At 46.2% G+C, this 19,228-nt stretch overlaps 1 protein-coding gene across 2 annotated transcripts in view; it reads left to right on the plus strand.

Moving 5' to 3' along the window:
• LOC123756344 (uncharacterized) overlaps window positions 1-19,228 on the plus strand; it is a 402,241-nt gene that overhangs the window by 371,904 nt on the left and 11,109 nt on the right. The window contains exon 6 of one of the 2 annotated variants that reach the window (XM_045739414.2): window positions 4,260-4,312. The exons of the other annotated variant lie outside the window; for it this stretch is intronic. Coding sequence (XP_045595370.1) covers window positions 4,260-4,311 — 52 coding nt within the window. The 3' untranslated portion in view covers window position 4,312. The remainder of the gene's footprint in view (window positions 1-4,259; window positions 4,313-19,228) is intronic. 2 annotated transcript variants of the gene reach the window in all.

The raw sequence follows: 19,228 nt of genomic DNA on the forward strand, positions 1-19,228 counted from the left end.
AGCCTCCAGTGTGGTATAGTGTGGTCAGTCTCCAGTGTGGTATAGTGCGGTCAGTCCCCAGTGTGGTATAGTGCGGTCAGCCTCCAGTGTGGTATAGTGCGGTCAGCCTCCAGTGTGGTATAGTGCAGTCAGTCTCCAGTGTGGTTTTGTGCGGTCAGCCTCCAGTGTGGTATAGTGCAGTCAGTCTCCAGTGTGGTATAGTGCGGTCAGTCTCCAGTGTGGTATAGTGCAGTCAGTCTCCAGTGTGGTATAGTGCGGTCAGCCTCCAGTGTGGTATAGTGCGGTCAGCCTCCAGTGTGGTATTGTGCGGTCAGCCTCCAGTGTGGTATAGTGCAGTCAGTCTCCAGTGTGGTATAGTGCGGTCAGCCTCCAGTGTGGTATAGTGCAGTCAGTCTCCAGTGTGGTATAGTGCGGTCAGTCTCCAGTGTGGTATAGTGCAGTCAGTCTCCAGTGTGGTATAGTGCGGTCAGCCTCCAGTGTGGTATAGTGCGGTCAGCCTCCAGTGTGGTATAGTGCGGTCAGCCTCCAGTGTGGTATAGTGCGGTCAGCCTCCAGTGTGGTATAGTGCGGTCAGTCTCCAGTGTGGTATAGTGCGGTCAGTCTCCAGTGTGGTATAGTGCGGTCAGCCTCCAGTGTGGTATAGTGCGGTCAGTCTCCAGTTCCAAGCACTGGGCTTCATTTCTTTCTCTTGTTCGTACCTACACCTGGCCCCAGACCTGTTCTATCATATCTACACTTGAAACTGTGTATGGAGTCAGCCTCCACCACATCACTTCCTAATGCATTCCATTTGTCAACCACTCTGACACTAAAACAGTTCTTTCTAATATCTCTGTTGCTTGTGTAGGGCTCTGCCAGTCAACCTGACACTGATAGTCTGTGTGTAGGTAATATTTCTATTAAACCTACGAGCTGCTGCATTCCATCCTCTTGATTAGACTGAGTCGTCAGTGTAGACAAAGCTACGAGACTTTAGGTTTTTGATAGAGGACGGCAGTGTTTTAAGTGTGTGGCAGCATACAAAAGGGGCAAGATTCTCTTTACCTTTCTTGGTGATGGGTGTGTGTATGGTACTTAGATGGTGGGGGTTACAGATAGCGGAATATCAGTAACAAGTAGATTACATTTAGAAGGAATGTCATTTGCATGAGATTGCAAGGATTTTTACACAACCATTTATCATACAAATAGTGAGTTGGTATGTTGGCACCAGTCAATAGTGTGTTTAGGGCTCAAAATTGTCTCTGTCTAAGCAATGCTGAAGATGTATGATCTCACACGATTTTAATGCAAAAGGTTGTGTTGACGTATATGATTCTCTCTAATATGGTTTGAAGCTTCAGTTCTTCCCTCATGTTGATGATTCTTCTGCATCTTGAGCCACCATGAATCACTCTCTTGGCTTCACTTTGTATTCCACTTGCTGGAAAAGCCCAACATAGAGGACGTTAATAGAAGGATCTTTTCATAAGCTGATTATACTTAGTCATCCTTATTTACGTATTTGAATGGGAATTTATGTCAATTGTATAAAAAAAAACTCAAAACTGACATTAATATTCTAAATGGGAACTAACGCAGATGTGTGGTTTGAGCTGAAGAATAACATCTCATATTTTATTGCAAACGCTTCCAGATATGAATCTCAGAATCACATTTGCCTTGTGACGTACATCTATTCATTAATGTTTTAGGGATCTTAATAACCCTGCTGGTCCCAAATATTTTTCGTACATAGATTTGGGAAGGCTGTTGAGCTGACACCTGGATGTCAGGTGTCAGCTAAACAGCCTTGTGAGTTGTTTGGCTGACGCTCTGTGTGGCTACATTCTTCAGGGGCAATCCGTCGTTAATTTTAACAGTCGTGTTGTGAGTTTAAGTTCGCTTCTGAATTGATTTCTCGATAATAAGGGCAAATTATATAGTGGCTAGTGGTAGTGGCTAGTGGTAGTGGCTAGTGGTACTGGCTAGTGATAGTGGCTAGTGGTACTGGCTAGTGATAGTGGCTAGTGGTAGTGGCTAGTGGTAGTGGCTAGTGGTAGTGGCTAGTGATAGTGGCTAGTGGTATTGACTAGTGCTAATGGTCTGTGGTAGTGGCTAGTGGTAGTGACTAGTGCTAGTAGTCAGTGCTAGTGGCTAATGGTAATGGCTAGTGATAATTGCTAGTGGTAGTGGCTTGTGGTAGTGGCTAGTGGTAATGGCTAATGGTAATGGCTAGTGGTAGTGGCTTGTGGTAGTGGCTAGTGGTAATGGCTAGTGATAATGGCTAGTGGTAGTGGCTAGTGGTAGTGGCTAGTGGTAGTGGCTAGTGGTAGTGGCTAGTGGTAGTAGCTAGTGGTAGTAGCTAGTGGTAGTGGCCAGTGGTAGTGGCTAGTGGTAGTGGCCAGTGGTAGTGGCTAGTGGTAGTGGCTAGTGGCTAGTGGTAGTGGCTAGTGGTAGTATCCAGTAATAGTAGCAAGTTTCTGACGTTGTAATACCACACAATACAATATTAAGGTTCACTGGGGTGTATTATGATCAGTTTCGAACAGGGAAAAAAATCCTCTCCACTGAATAATACACCAATACGCTCTACTCCGGAATATTGCAAATCTAATCAATTGTATTAAATCAGCGTTGCAAGGAGAAGAATGAGCGGTGATTTAATACAAATATTTAGGAATACTAAAGGAAATGCCAATCTTGACATAATCATAATCGTGAAAAAATATTGAACATATAGAAAATCTTGTCATGTAATATTTTAAGAGTAAAACTGTGCAGGTATTTGGAAAATAATTTGATAACTGCTTCTGTTCAAATCTTCGCCTTCAAATGTATATATATATATCTCGGTATAAGAGTTCCATAATTAGGTCAGTTAGGGTCGAGTGGTCTTGTACTGTTAGATTTTCTTCAAGATCATTTGTTGTTCTTTACTCACGTTTGGTGGTGTTTGTGTTAGTTGCATTATTAGGCTTTCGGTATCTAGATTTCTGTGAAGTTGGTGTTTGAATATGTTTGTGTTTTAAGCTCCTGTGTGACTCAAAGTTATATGTTTGATCTGACATGGACTGCTATCCCTTCCACTCCTCGCCTGATATATATTTATACTATGAATTAATTTGTGCCAATATACCTTTTTTTGGTAGAAGTTCCCTGTAGTCAATATTCATCAATGTTTGTGTTATGGCAATAACATTTGTAACTTTTGTGCATACAAGCACTCTTGAATCATATATTTTGTTGTTAAAGATTCTGATAATTGTGCAGTGTACCCTTAAGGAATTACTATGTTTTGACCCCCTCTTAGCAACCACTGTTACTCCTAAGAACGTGCCTACCACCTCCCTAGAATCTCTCCCCCCACCACCCAGATGTGACAACTTTCTCGCTCCTGGTAATTGCTAGATGGCGTGAGTGAAGATCCTGCTAATGCTTCCACCTCTCCACTCAATAAATGCACACCATCCCTAACCTACGTGTGCAAAATTGACATACCCGTCTTTTCCAAGTTATCAAAGAATGATATTGCATCTGATTTTCAATATTTTATTTGTCCAACTGGTAGTTGATTCCAAATGCTCTAGACAACATTTCATTGCCAACTTTTCTTCTTTTATGTAGTATGTAAGCTTTGAACTGTTATCCTAAATCTGTCTAGCAATATCTCATTCCTTTATTTGTTCCACCAGTGCTGAGAACACTATAGGATTGTTCCTTTAAAAGTCATAATGTTGGCCATACTTCTGATTATAACCTAAATGCCTGCTCTCGATAACGCACACTAGTATCCACTCTTCCTCTTAATAGCAGAGAAGAACCTGTTCATGCATCTAACCTGGTAGTCCTCCCAAACTTTGATTGTCGACTCTCTTAGCTGATTACCTTTTTTGCGTTGTAGCTGCTACCTTCTCCTCACTGCCTTCATAGGGAAGTGCAGCTGGAGAGTTTCTCTTCACACTTCCAGTATCAGTAGCTTGTTTCATTGTGCGTGTCGGCTCCTCCTCCTCCTCCTCCTCCTGCTCTTGGACAAGGCCTTCTGGTTATCTAACTGGGTCTCCTTAATTCCTCAACGTAATCCTTGTGTGTGTGTGTGTGTGTGTGTGTGTGTGTGTGTTTGCACACACACATTGTCGCAATAAAAACTTCCCTCGGCCGCACACTCTCGTAAACACCTAACTCTTTTTCAAAGTAGTTTTGTTTTGCTTGGCCTCTGCCTTCAAAGCACAACACAGCTCAACCAAGTCCTGAGACAAACTCATCTTCATTGTTAACAGGAGTGCTCTCGAGACACGCCCACCAGCGACAAGAGCTGAACCAAGCCAATAAGGTAACTAAACTTGTTCTCGTAGTACACGAACTTAAGACCCCTAGAACCTGACCCTAGAACTTGTGACCCTAGAACTTGACCCTAGGACTATTGACCCTAACGACTTAGTTGAATATAGATTCTTGTTTACCCACATATTTATACACTAACACTAATAAAACTAATACAACTTATGTATAGTTTTCAATTAAGGAAAATTTATTATGGGGGAAAAAATACTGAAAACATCGAAAACATGAAAATTAACAAAGATACATTACTTGCACAATAAGAGCATGCGATCTCATAGTCTCATTACCAGGCATCCTCATGGTGATGATGCCTGGTAAGGTCAAATAGCCTCATAAGAGATGCATGGACTCATTGGCAAGGTCAGGTCTCCAAGGGATGCCCAGGAATACACCATCCTCATAAAATAATCCATGTCCTTTGTAGTCAAAAATACCTGTTTAATGTTTTGAGAGAGAGAGAGAGAGAGAGAGAGAGAGAGAGAGAGAGAGAGAGAGAGAGAGAGAGAGAGAGAGAGATAACTTTAATGTGACACCTGCTTAGTTATTTTACAACCTCTATATAAACAAAATTCCCACTGGTTTTCCCAATTATATAAATACTTTCAATAGATTTTATTTGTGTGAAAGTTTAATGTCAAAGGTTTTCAACATTTCTTTGGAATTAAAAAAAAAAGAATTGCTTAATGAATATATAGTGAAAGTTTAGGAGTATGTGACGGTAGATAGGAATTTCCTGGAAGTCGACTACAGTGTGTATTCACTGGAGAACCCAGCCATATTGTAGGTAATTATGACGTGATTACACTGGACAACACAGCCATATTGTAGGTAATTATGACGTGATTACACTGGACAACACAGCCATATTGTTGGTAATTATGACGTGATTACACTGGACAACCCAGCCATATTGTAGGTAATTATGACGTGATTACACTGGACAACACAGCCATATTGTAGGTAATTATGACGTGATTACACTGGACAACCCAGCCATATTGTAGGTAATTATGACGTGATTACACTGGACAACCCAGCCATATTGTAGATAATTATGACGTAATTACACTAGACAACCCAGCCATATTGTAGGTAATTATGACGTAATTACACTGGACAACACAGCTATATTGTAGGTAATTATGACGTGATTACACTGGACAACACAGCCATATTATAGGTAATTATGACGTGATTACACTGGCCAACACAGCCATATTGTAGGTAATTATGACGTGATCGTACTCACATACAGACGACAATTAATTGATTATAAACTTCAGTTGGCAAAATATATTAACTATTATGATAATAAAGTAACTTACATTTTCCTAATAGGGGAATGGAAACTTACGACCCATACACCAGTCACAGATCGTCCAGGGCATGGGGCGGGGGGGGGGGGGGGGTTAAGGGGGCATCATCCCTTAGGTAAAGTAGGTGCCACAACTATTGTCCTATCAGAATTTACCTATCAATGACTATGGGGAAGTGAGGTGTGACTCTCACAGCCCCGCCTACTTGCCTTGTACCTGTTGCGTTCTCTTTCAACAATACTGATGTTCGAATTCTTTGTCGAATTAAATTTGTGGATAGTTCTTTCTTTCGGTTCATTCCACTCGTTGACCGACCCTACAACCTTGGTGAGGAAGTCTTTGTTCTAGTGCCACTTCTGGCGTAAAGAAGCTTACGCCGGTCGGCCGAGCGGACAGCACACTAGACTTGTAATCCTGTGGTCCTGGGTTCGATCCCAGGAGCCGGCGAGAAACAATGGGCAGAGTTTCTTTCACCCTATGCCCCTGTTACCTAGCAGTAAAATAGGTACCTGGGTGTTAGTCAGCTGTCACGGGCTGCTTAGTGGGGGTGGAGGCCTGGTCGAGGACCGGGCCGCGGGGACACTAAAGCCCCGAAATCATCTCAAGATAACCTCAAGATAACGAGATAACCCCAGGCACCGAGCAGCCGGGGTCTTGCATAGGCAAGATCATGTCAACAAGAGTCTTGTAGACGTCAGTAGCTCTCTCTCTCTCTTTCTGTCATCCTTTCTCTCTCTCTCTCTTTCTCTCATCCTTTCTTTCTCTCTCTCTCTAGCTTTCGCCGTCACTCAATTATGCTGCCTGCGCGTCTTAATAAAAGAGATTTAGTGTTCCGAAGACTCATAAATGATGCAGTGAGGCACTGAGTGCCGGTCTTTAGTACACTGTTGATGACGTTGAAGGAATAGAGTGCCAAAAGTAATATAAAAGGCACCTTTGGATAAAAAGTATTTGATACTGTTTTCCCTGTGATTGGAATTTGGTATTCAGTTCATATTCTAGATTTAACATCGAACAAAATTCAGCGCATAACGACTCCTCAAAACGGAGCATAAAACTACTTCACTCATCACAGAACAACAGTAAAAAAAAAATAATGAAACACAGCACAGTTTCGTGGAACACAACTATCCTAATATATCTAGAAACACGACAACACAATGCAATCGATATCTAATAAAATGTAATATCAGAGCCCAGACGCTTGCAGTTAGCCGCACCCAGCATTCCAACATGCATCATGGGAGTATGATTGTGTCATAGGAAGGTCGGGGGTCGACTCCCCCCGCCACCCCGGCCACCCTTCAAGAAATATCGGCATTTCAAGAGCCCGACCCACTGCGATTTCCATGAATTCTGTAATAAAACATGGGTTGTGTTGGCCGTAGAGTTTTGATACTTAATCTCGCCAATTTCACTCTAAAACGACGAATTTAAATTCATTCTGAAACAGAGAGGGGAGAAGAGGGAATGCTGGAGAAGAGGATGAGAGAAAGAGAAGAGGTAAAACTAGAGAGGGGGGAAAGAGAGAGGTGTGAGAGGGGAGAGGGACCCGGGAGCAACAGGGGAACCCGATCGAGTAACCAGTAAAATAGAACACCGATTGTTAATATTTTAATCAATAATTAAAAGCAACATAAGAAACAGTGCAACACAACCCAGTGGAACGCAACAAAACCAAATGGAATGCAATGGAACACAATTCAGTGAACACAACACACCCGGTGGTACGTACAACAACTGAATGAAACGCAATACAAGCGAGTGGAACAAATCCCAATGGTACACAAACAAATGGAACAACACAACCCAGTGAAACACAACACAACCTAATGAAACACAACACAATGAAAATACAACACAATGTAACACAACACAAACCACGGGAAATTACAACAACACAATCAAGTACACATTACAACCAGCGAAGTGCAACATAACCCAATAAAACGCAACACAACGAAGGAACACAAGACACCGTAGAAGACCCGAGGAATTTCTCAACTGGGCATAATATGAGGATTATCTAAATAATTACATATCGACCCTCGACCCTGGCTAAATATACTCGGGCTAGGTGTGTTGCTGCATCTAGGGCAAGTGTTGCTGCATCTAGGGCTAGTGTTGCTGGCATCTAGGGCTAGTGTTGCTGGCATCTAGGGCTAGTGTTGCTGCATCTAGGGCTAGTGTTGCTGCATCTAGGGCTAGGTGTGTTGCTGCATCTAGGGCTAGGTGTGTTGCTGCATCTAGGGCATGTGTTGCTGCATCTAGGGCTAGTGTTGCTGGCATCTAGGGCTAGTGTTGCTGCATCTAGGGCTAGTGTTGCTGGCATCTAGGGCTAGTGTTGCTGCATCTAGGGCTAGTGTTGCTGCATCTAGGGCTAGTGTTGCTGCATCTAGGGCTAGGTGTGTTGCTGGCATCTAGGGCTAGGTGTGTTGCTGGCCTCTAGGGCTAGGTGTGTTGCTGGCCTCTAGGGCTAGGTGTGTTGCTGGCCTCTAGGGCTAGGTGTGTTGCTGGCCTCTAGGGCTAGGTGTGTTGCTGGCCTCTAGGGCTAGGTGTGTTGCTGGCCTCTAGGGCTAGGTGTGTTGCTGGCCTCTAGGGCTAGGTGTGTTGCTGGCCTCTAGGGCTAGGTGTGTTGCTGCATCTAGGGCTAGTGTTGCTGCATCTAGGGCTAGGTGTGTTGCTGGCATCTAGGGCTAGGTGTGTTGCTGGCATCTAGGGCTAGGTGTGTTGCTGGCATCTAGGGCTAGGTGTGTTGCTGGCATCTAGGGCTAGGTGTGTTGCTGGCATCTAGGGCTAGGTGTGTTGCTGGCATCTAGGGCTAGGTGTGTTGCTGGCATCTAGGGCTAGGTGTGTTGCTGGCATCTAGGGCTAGGTGTGTTGCTGGCATCTAGGGCTAGGTGTGTTGCTGGCATCTAGGGCTAGGTGTGTTGCTGGCATCTAGGGCTAGGTGTGTTGCTGGCCTCTAGGGCTAGGAGTGTTGCCGGCCTCTAGGGCTAGGAGTGTTGCTGGCATCTAGGGCTAGGAGTGTTGCTGGCATCTAGGGCTAGGAGTGTTGCTGGCATCTAGGGCTAGGTGTGTTGCTGGCCTCTAGGGCTAGGAGTGTTGCTGGCATCTAGGGCTAGGAGTGTTGCTGGCATCTAGGGCTAGGTGTGTTGCTGGCATCTAGGGCTAGGAGTGTTGCTGGCATCTAGGGCTAGGAGTGTTGCTGGCATCTAGGGCTAGGAGTGTTGCTGGCATCTAGGGCTAGGCGTGTTGCTGGCATCTAGGGCTAGGCGTGTTGCTGGCATCTAGGGCTAGTGTTGCTGGCATCTAGGGCTAGGTGTGTTGCTGGCATCTAGGGCTAGGAGTGTTGCTGGCATCTAGGGCTAGGCGTGTTGCTGGCATCTAGGGCTAGGTGTGTTGCTGGCATCTAGGGCTAGTGTTGCTGGCATCTAGGGCTAGGCGTGTTGCTGGCATCTAGGGCTAGGTGTGTTGCTGGCATCTAGGGCTAGTGTTGCTGGCATCTAGGGCTAGGTGTGTTGCTGGCATCTAGGGCTAGGAGTGTTGCTGGCCTCTAGGGCTAGGAGTGTTGCTGGCATCTAGGGCTAGGTGTGTTGCTGGCATTTAGGGCTAGGTGTGTTGCTGGCATCTAGGGCTAGTGTTGCTGGCATCTAGGGCTAGGTGTGTTGCTGGCCTCTAGGGCTAGTATTGCTTGCATCTAGGGTTAGGTGTGTTGCTTGCATCTAGGGCTAGTGTTGCTGGCATCTAGGGCTAGTGTTACTGGCATCTAGGGCTAGTGTTACTGGCATCTAGGGCTAGGTGTGCTGCTGGCCTCTAGGGCTAGTGTTGCTGCATCTAGGGCTTGTGTTGCTGCATCTAGGGCTAGTGTTGCTACATCTAGGGCTAGGTGTGTTGCTGGCCTCTAGGGCTAGTGTTGCTGGCATCTAGGGCTAGGTGTGTTGCTGGCATCTAGGGCTAGGTGTGTTGCTGGCATCTAGGGCTAGGTGTGTTGCTGGCCTCTAGGGCTAGTGTTGCTGGCCTCTAGGGCTAGTGTTGCTGGCATCTAGGGCTAGGTGTGTTGCTGGCATCTAGGGCTAGATGTGTTGCTGGCCTCTAGGGCTAGGTGTGTTGCTGGCCTCTAGGGCTAGGTGTGTTGCTGGCCTCTAGGGCTAGGTGTGCTGCTGGCATCTAGGGCTAGGTGTGTTGCTGGCCTCTAGGGCTAGTGTTGCTGGCATCTAGGGCTAGGTGTGTTGCTGGCCTCTAGGGCTAGGTGTGTTGCTGGAATCTAGGGCTAGGTGTGTTGCTGGCCTCTAGGGCTAGTGTTGCTGGCCTCTAGGGCTAGTGTTGCTGGCATCTAGGGCTAGGTGTGTTGCTGGCATCTAGTGCTAGTGTTGCTGGCATCTAGGGCTAGGTGTGTTGCTGGCCTCTAGGGCTAGGTGTGTTGCTGGCATCTAGGGCTAGGTGTGTTGCTGGCCTCTAGGGCTAGGTGTGTTGCTTGCATCTAGGGCTAGTGTTGCTGGCATCTAGGGCTAGGTGTGTTGCTGGCATCTAGGGCTAGGTGTGTTGCTGGCATCTAGGGCTAGGTGTGTTGCTGGCATCTAGGGCTAGGTGTGTTGCTGGCATCTAGGGCTAGGTGTGTTGCTGGTCTCTAGGGCTAGGTGTGTTGCTGGCATCTAGGGCTAGTGTTGCTGGCCTCTAGGGCTAGGTGTGTTGTTGGCATCTAGGGCTAGTGTTGCTGGCATCTAGGGCTAGGTGTGTTGCTGGCCTCTAGGGGTAGGTGTGTTGCTGGCATCTAGGGCTAGGTGTGTTGCTGGCCTCTAGGGCTAGGTGTGTTGCTGGCCTCTAGGGCTAGGTGTGTTGCTGGCCTCTAGGGCTAGGTGTGTTGCTGGCCTCTAGGGCTAGGTGTGTTGCTGGCCTCTAGGGCTAGGTGTGTTGCTGACCTCAGGCACCAGTGTTGCTGACCTCAGGCACCAGCGTTGCTGACCTCAGGCACCAGTGTTGCTGACCTCTCGCACCAGTGTTGCTGACCTCAGGCACCAGTGTTGCTGACCTCTCGCACCAGTGTTGCTGACCTCAGGCACCAGTGTTGCTGACCTCTAGCACCAGTGTTGCTGACCTCAGGCACCAGTGTTGCTGACCTCAGGCACAGTTGTATAATTGATGATCAGTTTTGAGTTGAGGACGACAATGTCTATCCTATAGAAGAGATAGACAGTAAATCTCCTCATTTCCACTAACTAATCTCAATTACAAGTAGGGTATTCCGGGGTGATTTGGGCGTTGGGTATCTTTTGTTTGGATCAGCTTGTTTGTTGTATCTGGTATACTGCATGAACGTATCAAGGCTTCGTGTGCTAATTGTCACAGCTATGAGCAGGGGCCTCGTAGCCTGGTGGATAGCGCGCAGGACTCGTAATTCTGTGGCTCGGGTTCGATTCCCGCATGAGGCAGAAACAAATGGGCAAAGTTTCTTTCACCCTGAATGCCCCTGTTACCTAGCAGTAAATAGGTACCTGGGAGTTAGTCAGCTGTCACGGGCTGCTTCCTGGGGGTGGAGGCCTGGTCGAGGACCGGGCCGCGGGGACACTAAAAGCCCCGAAATCATCTCAAGATAACTCAAGATCAAGATATTGATTAGCAATATACTACGTACTAATTGCACAATTTGTCATCGCCATTGCTTTGGTGCTGTGCTTTAAGTCGCTTAATTGCAGGAAGATTAATTATGGCTCACTCAACAGCTTATCAACTAAGTAGCAAATATTATAGTTAATAACGTATAACAGAACTAGTGTAAATATCTCGCTCTATCATATATCTATAAACGGAAATGTCAGTCATTCTGTCTGTCTATAATGTTGGAGGCCAGACGCATAGGGTTAGCTTCATTCACTCTTCCCCGTAATTGCTGTTGGTTACGTGACCAACATGGCAGGATCAGGATTGGCATCAAATATGTGTACTATGTGCTACTGCACCAACGTGTCCCCCCCCCAAAAAAAAAGTCTTGAAATGTCAAAAGGACCATATTGCAAATTTTATGCGCTGTTGCAAATGTATTTGTTTGACCTTCAGTTGGGCATGAAGCAGAGGCAGTGTCAGCAGTAGTGTCGTCCAGTGTTGAAACCTGGTGGGCGAGACCAGGACCTGTTGACGTAGTGGTGTCGCTATGTTGCACACATATGGTACTGGTGTCGCCATGTTGCACCTCATGATGTACTGGTGTGACCATGTTGCACACATGAGGTACTGGTGTGGCCATGTTGCACACATGATGTACTAGTGTGGCCATGTTGCACACATGATGTACTGGTGTGGCCATGTTGCACACATGATGTACTGGTGTGGCCATGTTGCACACATGATGTACTGGTGTGGCCATGTTGCACACATGATGTACTGGTGTCGTCATGTTGCACACATATGGTACTGGTGTCGCCATGTTGCACACATGAGGTACTGGTGTGGCCATGTTGCACACATGATGTACTGGTGTCGCCATGTTGCACACATATGGTACTGGTGTCGTCATGTTGCACACATGATGTACTGGTGTCGTCATGTTGCACACATATGGTACTGGTGTCGCCATGTTGCACACATGAGGTACTGGTGTGGCCATGTTGCACACATGATGTACTGGTGTGGCCATGTTGCACACATGATGTACTGGTGTGGCCATGTTGCACACATGAGATACTGGTGTGGCCATGTTGCACACATGAGGTACTGGTGTGGCCATGTTGCACACATGAGGTACTGGTGTCGCCATGTTGCACACATGATGTACCGGTGTCGCCATGTTGCACACATGATGTACCGGTGTCGCCATGTTGCACACATGAGGTACTGGTGTCGCCATGTTGCACACATGAGGTACTGGTGTCGCCATGTTGCTGTGAACATTTTCCTAGGAAGCCATTTCAGGCGATGAGTCACAATAACGTGGCTAAAGACAATCGACTTGAGAATGGTCCAGGACGGACCGAAACGTCGTCGTCGTCCCTTCACCTTCTAGTGTGTGGTCTGGTCAACAAGCAATTTCAGTTGACGATTCTGTGGTAGGTGGTATTGTGGTGAGGCCTACCGGAGCAGGCGGTGCTGCCGGAGGTGGTACTGGAGTTGCAGGAGTCGGAAGTGTTGTAGGAGCCTGAGATGCAGGAGGAGGCGAAGCTGTAGACGAAGGTGCAGTAGTAGGCGAAGCTGTAGACGAAGGTGCTGTAGGTGAAGCTGTAGACGAAGGTGCAGGAGTAGGTGAAGCTGTAGACGAAGGTGCAGTTGTAGGCGAAGCTGTAGACGAAGGTGCAGTAGTAGGCGAAGCTGTAGACGAAGGTGCAGTAGTAGGTGAAGCTGTAGACGAAGGTGCAGTAGTAGGTGAAGCTGTAGACGGAGATGCAGTAGTAGGTGAAGCTGTAGACGAAGGTGCAGTAGTAGGTGAAGCTGTAGACGAAGGTGCAGTAGTAGGCGAAGCTGTAGACGAAGGTGCAGTAGTAGGTGAAGCTGTAGACGAAGGTGAAGCTGTAGGTGAAGCTGTAGACGAAGGTGCAGTAGTAGGTGAAGCTGTAGACGAAGGTGCAGGAGTAGGTGAAGCTGTAGACGAAGGTGCAGTAGTAGGTGAAGCTGTAGACGAAGGTGCAGTAGTAGGTGAAGCTGTAGACGAAGGTGCAGTAGTAGGCGAAGCTGTAGACGAAGATGCAGTAGTAGGTGAAGCTGTAGACGAAGGTGCAGTAGTAGGTGAAGCTGTAGACGAAGATGCAGTAGTAGGTGAAGCTGTAGACGAAGATGCAGTAGTAGGTGAAGCTGTAGACGAAGATGCAGTAGTAGGTGAAGCTGTAGACGAAGGTGCAGTAGTAGGTGAAGCTGTAGACGAAGGTGCAGTAGTAGGCGAAGCTGTAGACGAAGATGCAGTAGTAGGTGAAGCTGTAGACGAAGGTGCAGTAGTAGGTGAAGCTGTAGACGAAGGTGCAGTAGTAGGTGAAGCTGTAGACGAAGGTGCAGTAGTAGGTGAAGCTGTACACGGAGGTGCAGTAGGTGAAGCTGTACACAGAGGTGCCGTGGCATTAAGTCTCGTGGCACTGTTGCAGTTGGCATACAGTCTGCAGTTAGAAGCCTATTAATTCTCTCGTCAACTAGGCTGTGGACCATCCCGGGGAGTGTGTGGGTATAGGGACCAGCAGTGCATGAGCCGGAACTACTGGCTCTTGTGGTGGGAGGTGCCAGGGACGGTGGCTGGGGTCGGTAGTGGAGTAGTGCCTATACCTGGGCCTTAGGCTGTATTGTGGTTGCAGTATTTCTGGGAAAGGAGCGGAACGCTACAACTTGCTTGTTGCAACTTGTATATTCCAGCTTGTATGTTGCAGCTTGTATGTTGCAGCTTGTATGTTGCACGTGGCTAGTGTTGGGCGAAGGAAGGAGAGGAACTATCAGGAGAAAGAACGACTATGCAGTAGTCTATAGTAGTAGTCTATGTAGTAGTCCATTACGACTATAAAGCACTAGGAAGGGATCAGGGTAATGTGGGATGGGACGAGGGGGAAAGGTACTCAACCACTTGTGGACGGTCGGGATTGAACGCTGACCTGCATGAAGCGAGACCGCCAGTCTACCGTCCAGCCCAAGTGGTTGGGCTGGTGTTGGGCGAGTTGCTGAGGCTAGTCTCGCCTCGGTCATTTTCGTCATGTCTGACTGTTACTGTGGACTTTCCCGCCACAATGGAATGTGAGCGCCGCCACAATGAACCATTTGAGGCTCTCACTACCTTGGAATGTGTCGGGGTGGGGGGGAAGGAGGTGCGTGCGTGTGTGTCCTCACCTATTTGTGCCTGCAGGATTGAACGTTGACTCTTGGATCCCGCTTTTCTAGCCCTCGGTTGTTTAAAGCAATGACTCCTGTCCTACTTTTCTATCATTCCAAGTTTTAAAGCTATGAATAGTGTTTGCTTCCACAATGTGCTCCTTTAGTTCATTCCATATCCCTCTCTACTCTCACGCTGAAAGGAACCTTTGTCCTTTGTGCTGCCCTATTTTTGTTTTTTATCATAGAGTTCCAGAAGGTTTGTTAGGTATGATTTCCCTTCTCTAAAACCATGTTAGTGTTTGTTTACATAGCTAATGTTCTCTAGGTATGTAACCAGTCTTAACCTGATTATTCTTTCAAGTACTTCACAGGGGGATGCTTGCCAGTGATACTGGTCTGTGCCTTCTACCTATCTCATTTTTTTTTAATTTGTATCACATTTGCCGTCATCCAAGAACTGGGCAACTATCCTTTCGTAAATGACTCATTATAGATCCTTGCTAGAGGCACGCTGAGGGCCTGTGATGCATCTTTTACTATCCACGGTGATACATTGTCTGGTCCAACTGCTTTAGTTTCATCCAGTGTTTTAACTGTTTCATTACCTTCTCTTCTGTCACCTCTATAGCCGTTAGTCTCTCATCTTGGGTCATCTCCTCTTCTAACAATGTGAGCTGCTCAGGCTCGGTTGTGAAAACTCCATGGAAACTGGCACTCAGTGCCTCGCAGATTTCCTTGTCACTGTCTGTATATCCTCCTGCTTTCGCATCAAAATGTGACTCGCGCCGCCGTGGCAATTAAAGATCTCGTCCATCTGAACGCTGGACAGTGAAGAGAACACCATCACGCTCTCACTGCTGCTCCAACACCACCAGGAAGGGTCCCCAGGGAGAAGGAAGGAAGGGTCCCCAGGAAGGAAGGAAGGAAGGAAGGGTCCCCAGGGAGAAGGAAGGAAGGGTCCCCAGGAAGGAACGAAGGAAGGGTCCCCAGGGAGAAGGAAGGAAGGAAGGGTCCCCAGGAAGGAAGGGTCCCTAGGGAGAAGGAAGGGTCCCAGGGAGAAGAAAGGAAGGGTCCCAGGGAGAAGGAAGGGTCCCAGGGAGAAGGCCCACGCCACCTTATCTCCAGGAAGACTGACTGGGCACATTCTCCTCTCTCCTTACTCCTTTTTCCTTCCTTTTATCCGTCTACTGGTTCGTCGTTTACGTCTCCTGCCTCTTGCCTATCTTCTCCTGTTTGCTCCTCTTTTCTCCTGTCTCAAACCTTGGTCTCTTGTTTTGCACTTTATGCCTAGCATAAAGAGCCGGTCGGCCGAGCGGACAGCACACTGGACTTGTGATCCTGTGGTCCCGGGTTCGATCCCAGGCGCCGACGAGAAACAATGGGCAAAGTTTCTTTCACCCTATGCCCCTGTTACCTAGCAGTAAAATAGGTACCTGGGTGTTAGTCAGCTGTCACGGGCTGCTTCCTGAGAGTGGAGGCCTGGTCGAGGACCGGGCCACGGGGACACTAAAGCCCCGAAATCATCTCAAGATAACCCCAAGATAGCATCTCTTTTTCTCCTATTGTTTCCAATTTATTTTCCCATTCCAATTTCATACATCTCCAGTGTATGAAATTTCCAATTTCATACACCTCACTTTGTATCATGGCTCCTAACATGTAACCTCTCTGCTGGCCAATTCTATTCTATATTTCTGCTTCCAATTATATGATTTCAATCCAAATTCCAATTTAAAACTGTATTCCTAGTTACTGGTCCAAATTCAAGTTTATATATATTTTTATATTTCATTTCACATTGACATTTCATGTACCAATTACCAGATTCTCATATAGTGTTATCAAAAATTGGTAATGGTATAAATTGTTCATCTAATCTGAGAGTAATCATATCTTAAGAGGAAAGGGGAAAGCGCCAAGCCATTATGACTAAGGGATGTCATAATGGCACTGGGAAGGGGGTCAGGATAAGGATTTGGGATGGGACGGGGGAAAGGAATGGTGCCCAACCACTTGGACGGTCGGGGATTGAACGCCGACCTGCATGAATTGAGACAATAAGGGAGGAGGTAGAAACGATGGGAAGAAAAGGGGGATTGGGTAGGAATTAAAAAATGACGTCAGCATGGAGACAGTTTAAATAAAGGAGGGGAAGAGAAAGGAAGGGTAGATAGATATCACGTGAGAAAGTTAAGGAGAAAACACATAGATAGTGGGGGGGGGGCAAGAGATACCATGACAAATTAAGAAGGGTATACAAAGTAGGGAAATGACTTAGGAGGAGTATCTTTAAAGTATCTTTACTTTAAGATACCTTAAAGTAAACTGAATACACCACAGAACAAATTATTTTCTGTGTGTCCCCTTAAACAGGCAAGAAGCCAGAGGAGATAAGGAAGATGCCAAATTAGAAATGGGGAGAGAGAACACTAAAGAAGGGACATAAAGGCCAAAGGGGAGACATCAGAAGGTACAGGGAAGAGGATAAAGGGGGAGAAATAAATAGCCAACAGCAAGACTCTCTCGAGGAGAGTTAAAAAGTAGAAGAAAATTTACGAAGAAAAGAGGAAAGAATCTTGGGAATAGAAAGAAACAAAGAGGAGCAGCAAGAAACGGAGATGGACAAGAAAGACAGAATGAAGGAGAGGGGAAAACGGTTGGACATTCTTGGCAGAGTACGATAGATATACAGACATTTAGTTCGCCGAGTAGTAACGTCTAGAACGAGATTAAGATCACATGAGCTCAGAAGAGAGAGAGATAGAGAAAGAGAGAGAGATAGAGAAAGAGAGAGAGAGGAAAGATGGTGACACCATCTGTGGCCCTGGTGTCCCCACCTGCCACCACCCACACAGCCTGTGCCACCTGCAGGAAGGAATGGTTAATTCGGTATTCAGATTCCACTGCCAAGGAACAATGCCTGCCAATGGTAATATTTATGACTTCTTATACAGTGTTCATATGGAAATGGGAATTAGAGGGAGCTAGGTTTGTGTGTGTGTGTGTGTGTGTGTGTGTGTGTGTGTGTGTGTGTGTGTGTGTGTGTGTGTGTGTGCGTGCGTGCGTCTGTGTAGTTACATAGTTCTTGAACTCACATATGAAACTGTGTATGGAGTCTGCATCCACCACATCATTTCCTAGTGCATTAAATTTGTCAGCTTCTCTCTGATGATCCACAGAGACATTTGCAATAATTCTTTCTCTTCTCTCCTGTGTCACTTCCCGCTTGCGTCACTTCCCTCCTGTGTCACTTCCCGCCTGTGTCACTTCCCTTGCTGCACGCAAGTCCACAGACAAAAATGCCTCTCCCTTTGCCACTTAAGTTTGTCTCAGGGAGAGATTAATACACCCTCTGGCAGGCTCACTTGCCCTTAGTTAGGTCACTTTCCTCCCGTAGCGTGAACACTTTCCCTTAAGCCCACACACTTTCCCCAGAGACAATTACTTCCCCTTGTAGTGCTTGTTACGAACCTCATCCCCCAGTACGCAGTAATTTATGTGTGTAGAGAATTGATGTGATAGTTCAACCCGTTCTCGCAAATTGAATAAGTCAATATTGACTTATTAGTTGCGTGCATAGGTGACATGCTAAACATAATAGTTTCCCTTGAAAAGCTTCATAGAAAACACCGACCTTACCTAATCTACTTAGTATGTTAAAATAAGCATCTTATAGCTTCGTAATTACAATTGTTACTTAACCTATTATAGGTATAGGTTAGGTAATAATTGTAATTACGAAGCAATAAGATGCTTATCTTAACATACTAAGTAGGTTAGGTAAGGTCGGTGTTTTCTATGAAGCTTTTCAAGGGAAACTATTATGTTAAGTATGTCACCTATGCACATATTTAATAAGTAAATATTGACTTATTAAATTTGCGAGAACGGGTTGGATAGTTTGCCTGGAGACACAGGCGGCAGTCAGTTGGCTCCGGGCAGACCGCAGGGCGGCAATATCCCTCCGCCCACCAAACTAGTACCTGTAGGTGTGCGTTGATGATGGATAACCAGTAGAATATACATGCTTTACAAATGAAAAATGGACCTCTGTTAAATTGGAATATATGGTGATTGGAATATTGGACAATATAGGAATATTGGACAATACCCCAATATGGGGAATATTGGACATCGGGTATTGAGGGGGCGGAAGTGAGAGGGCGTTCTCAGAGACTAGACGAGAAAATGGCGGACGGGGCAGTCGTGTTGGACCCAGGCTCACCTTTGTAGCGAGCTTCACCAACTCCAGATAGTCAACTAACCCACAATTCATACTCATTTAACTTGCAGGATGTCACGGTGTTGTTTTGAGGGACTACGAGGTAGTTATTGAAGCCAGATAGTTCTGTCTCTCTGATGACGATCTTATCTAAGGGGAGAACCCTGTAACTTGTGAGTGCTCGCCGGACTAAGGTGTCTAGGTTGATTTTTATTTAAGTAACGTGACCTGCTGAATATTTTTCCTGTCTTGATATCTCTGATTGCTGCATAATCAAGGAACAGGAAGGATATGTGTGACCTACATTGAGTGATTAATAATATTCATGTTATCTTTTATATGTAAAAAAAATTTTATTTCCCCCTACCTAGGTTAAAACCCTAATTTGGGGATTTTCCTTGGACATTTTGCAGTAGGCTACTATTCATTATAAATCCCTAGGAGGAGGAGGACAAGTGAAACTATCCATAGTACAAAAGTCCTAGCCTACCTTGAGGTGCCTAGGTGAAGAATTAAGGACAACAGAAGCCCGTGGCAGTGCTCACTATCCCTCTTGATCAACCATTATTCCATTGAAACACTATTTTCT

Source organism: Procambarus clarkii, chromosome 25 (assembly GCF_040958095.1).
Source record: "Procambarus clarkii isolate CNS0578487 chromosome 25, FALCON_Pclarkii_2.0, whole genome shotgun sequence".
Lineage (NCBI taxonomy): Eukaryota > Metazoa > Arthropoda > Malacostraca > Decapoda > Cambaridae > Procambarus > Procambarus clarkii.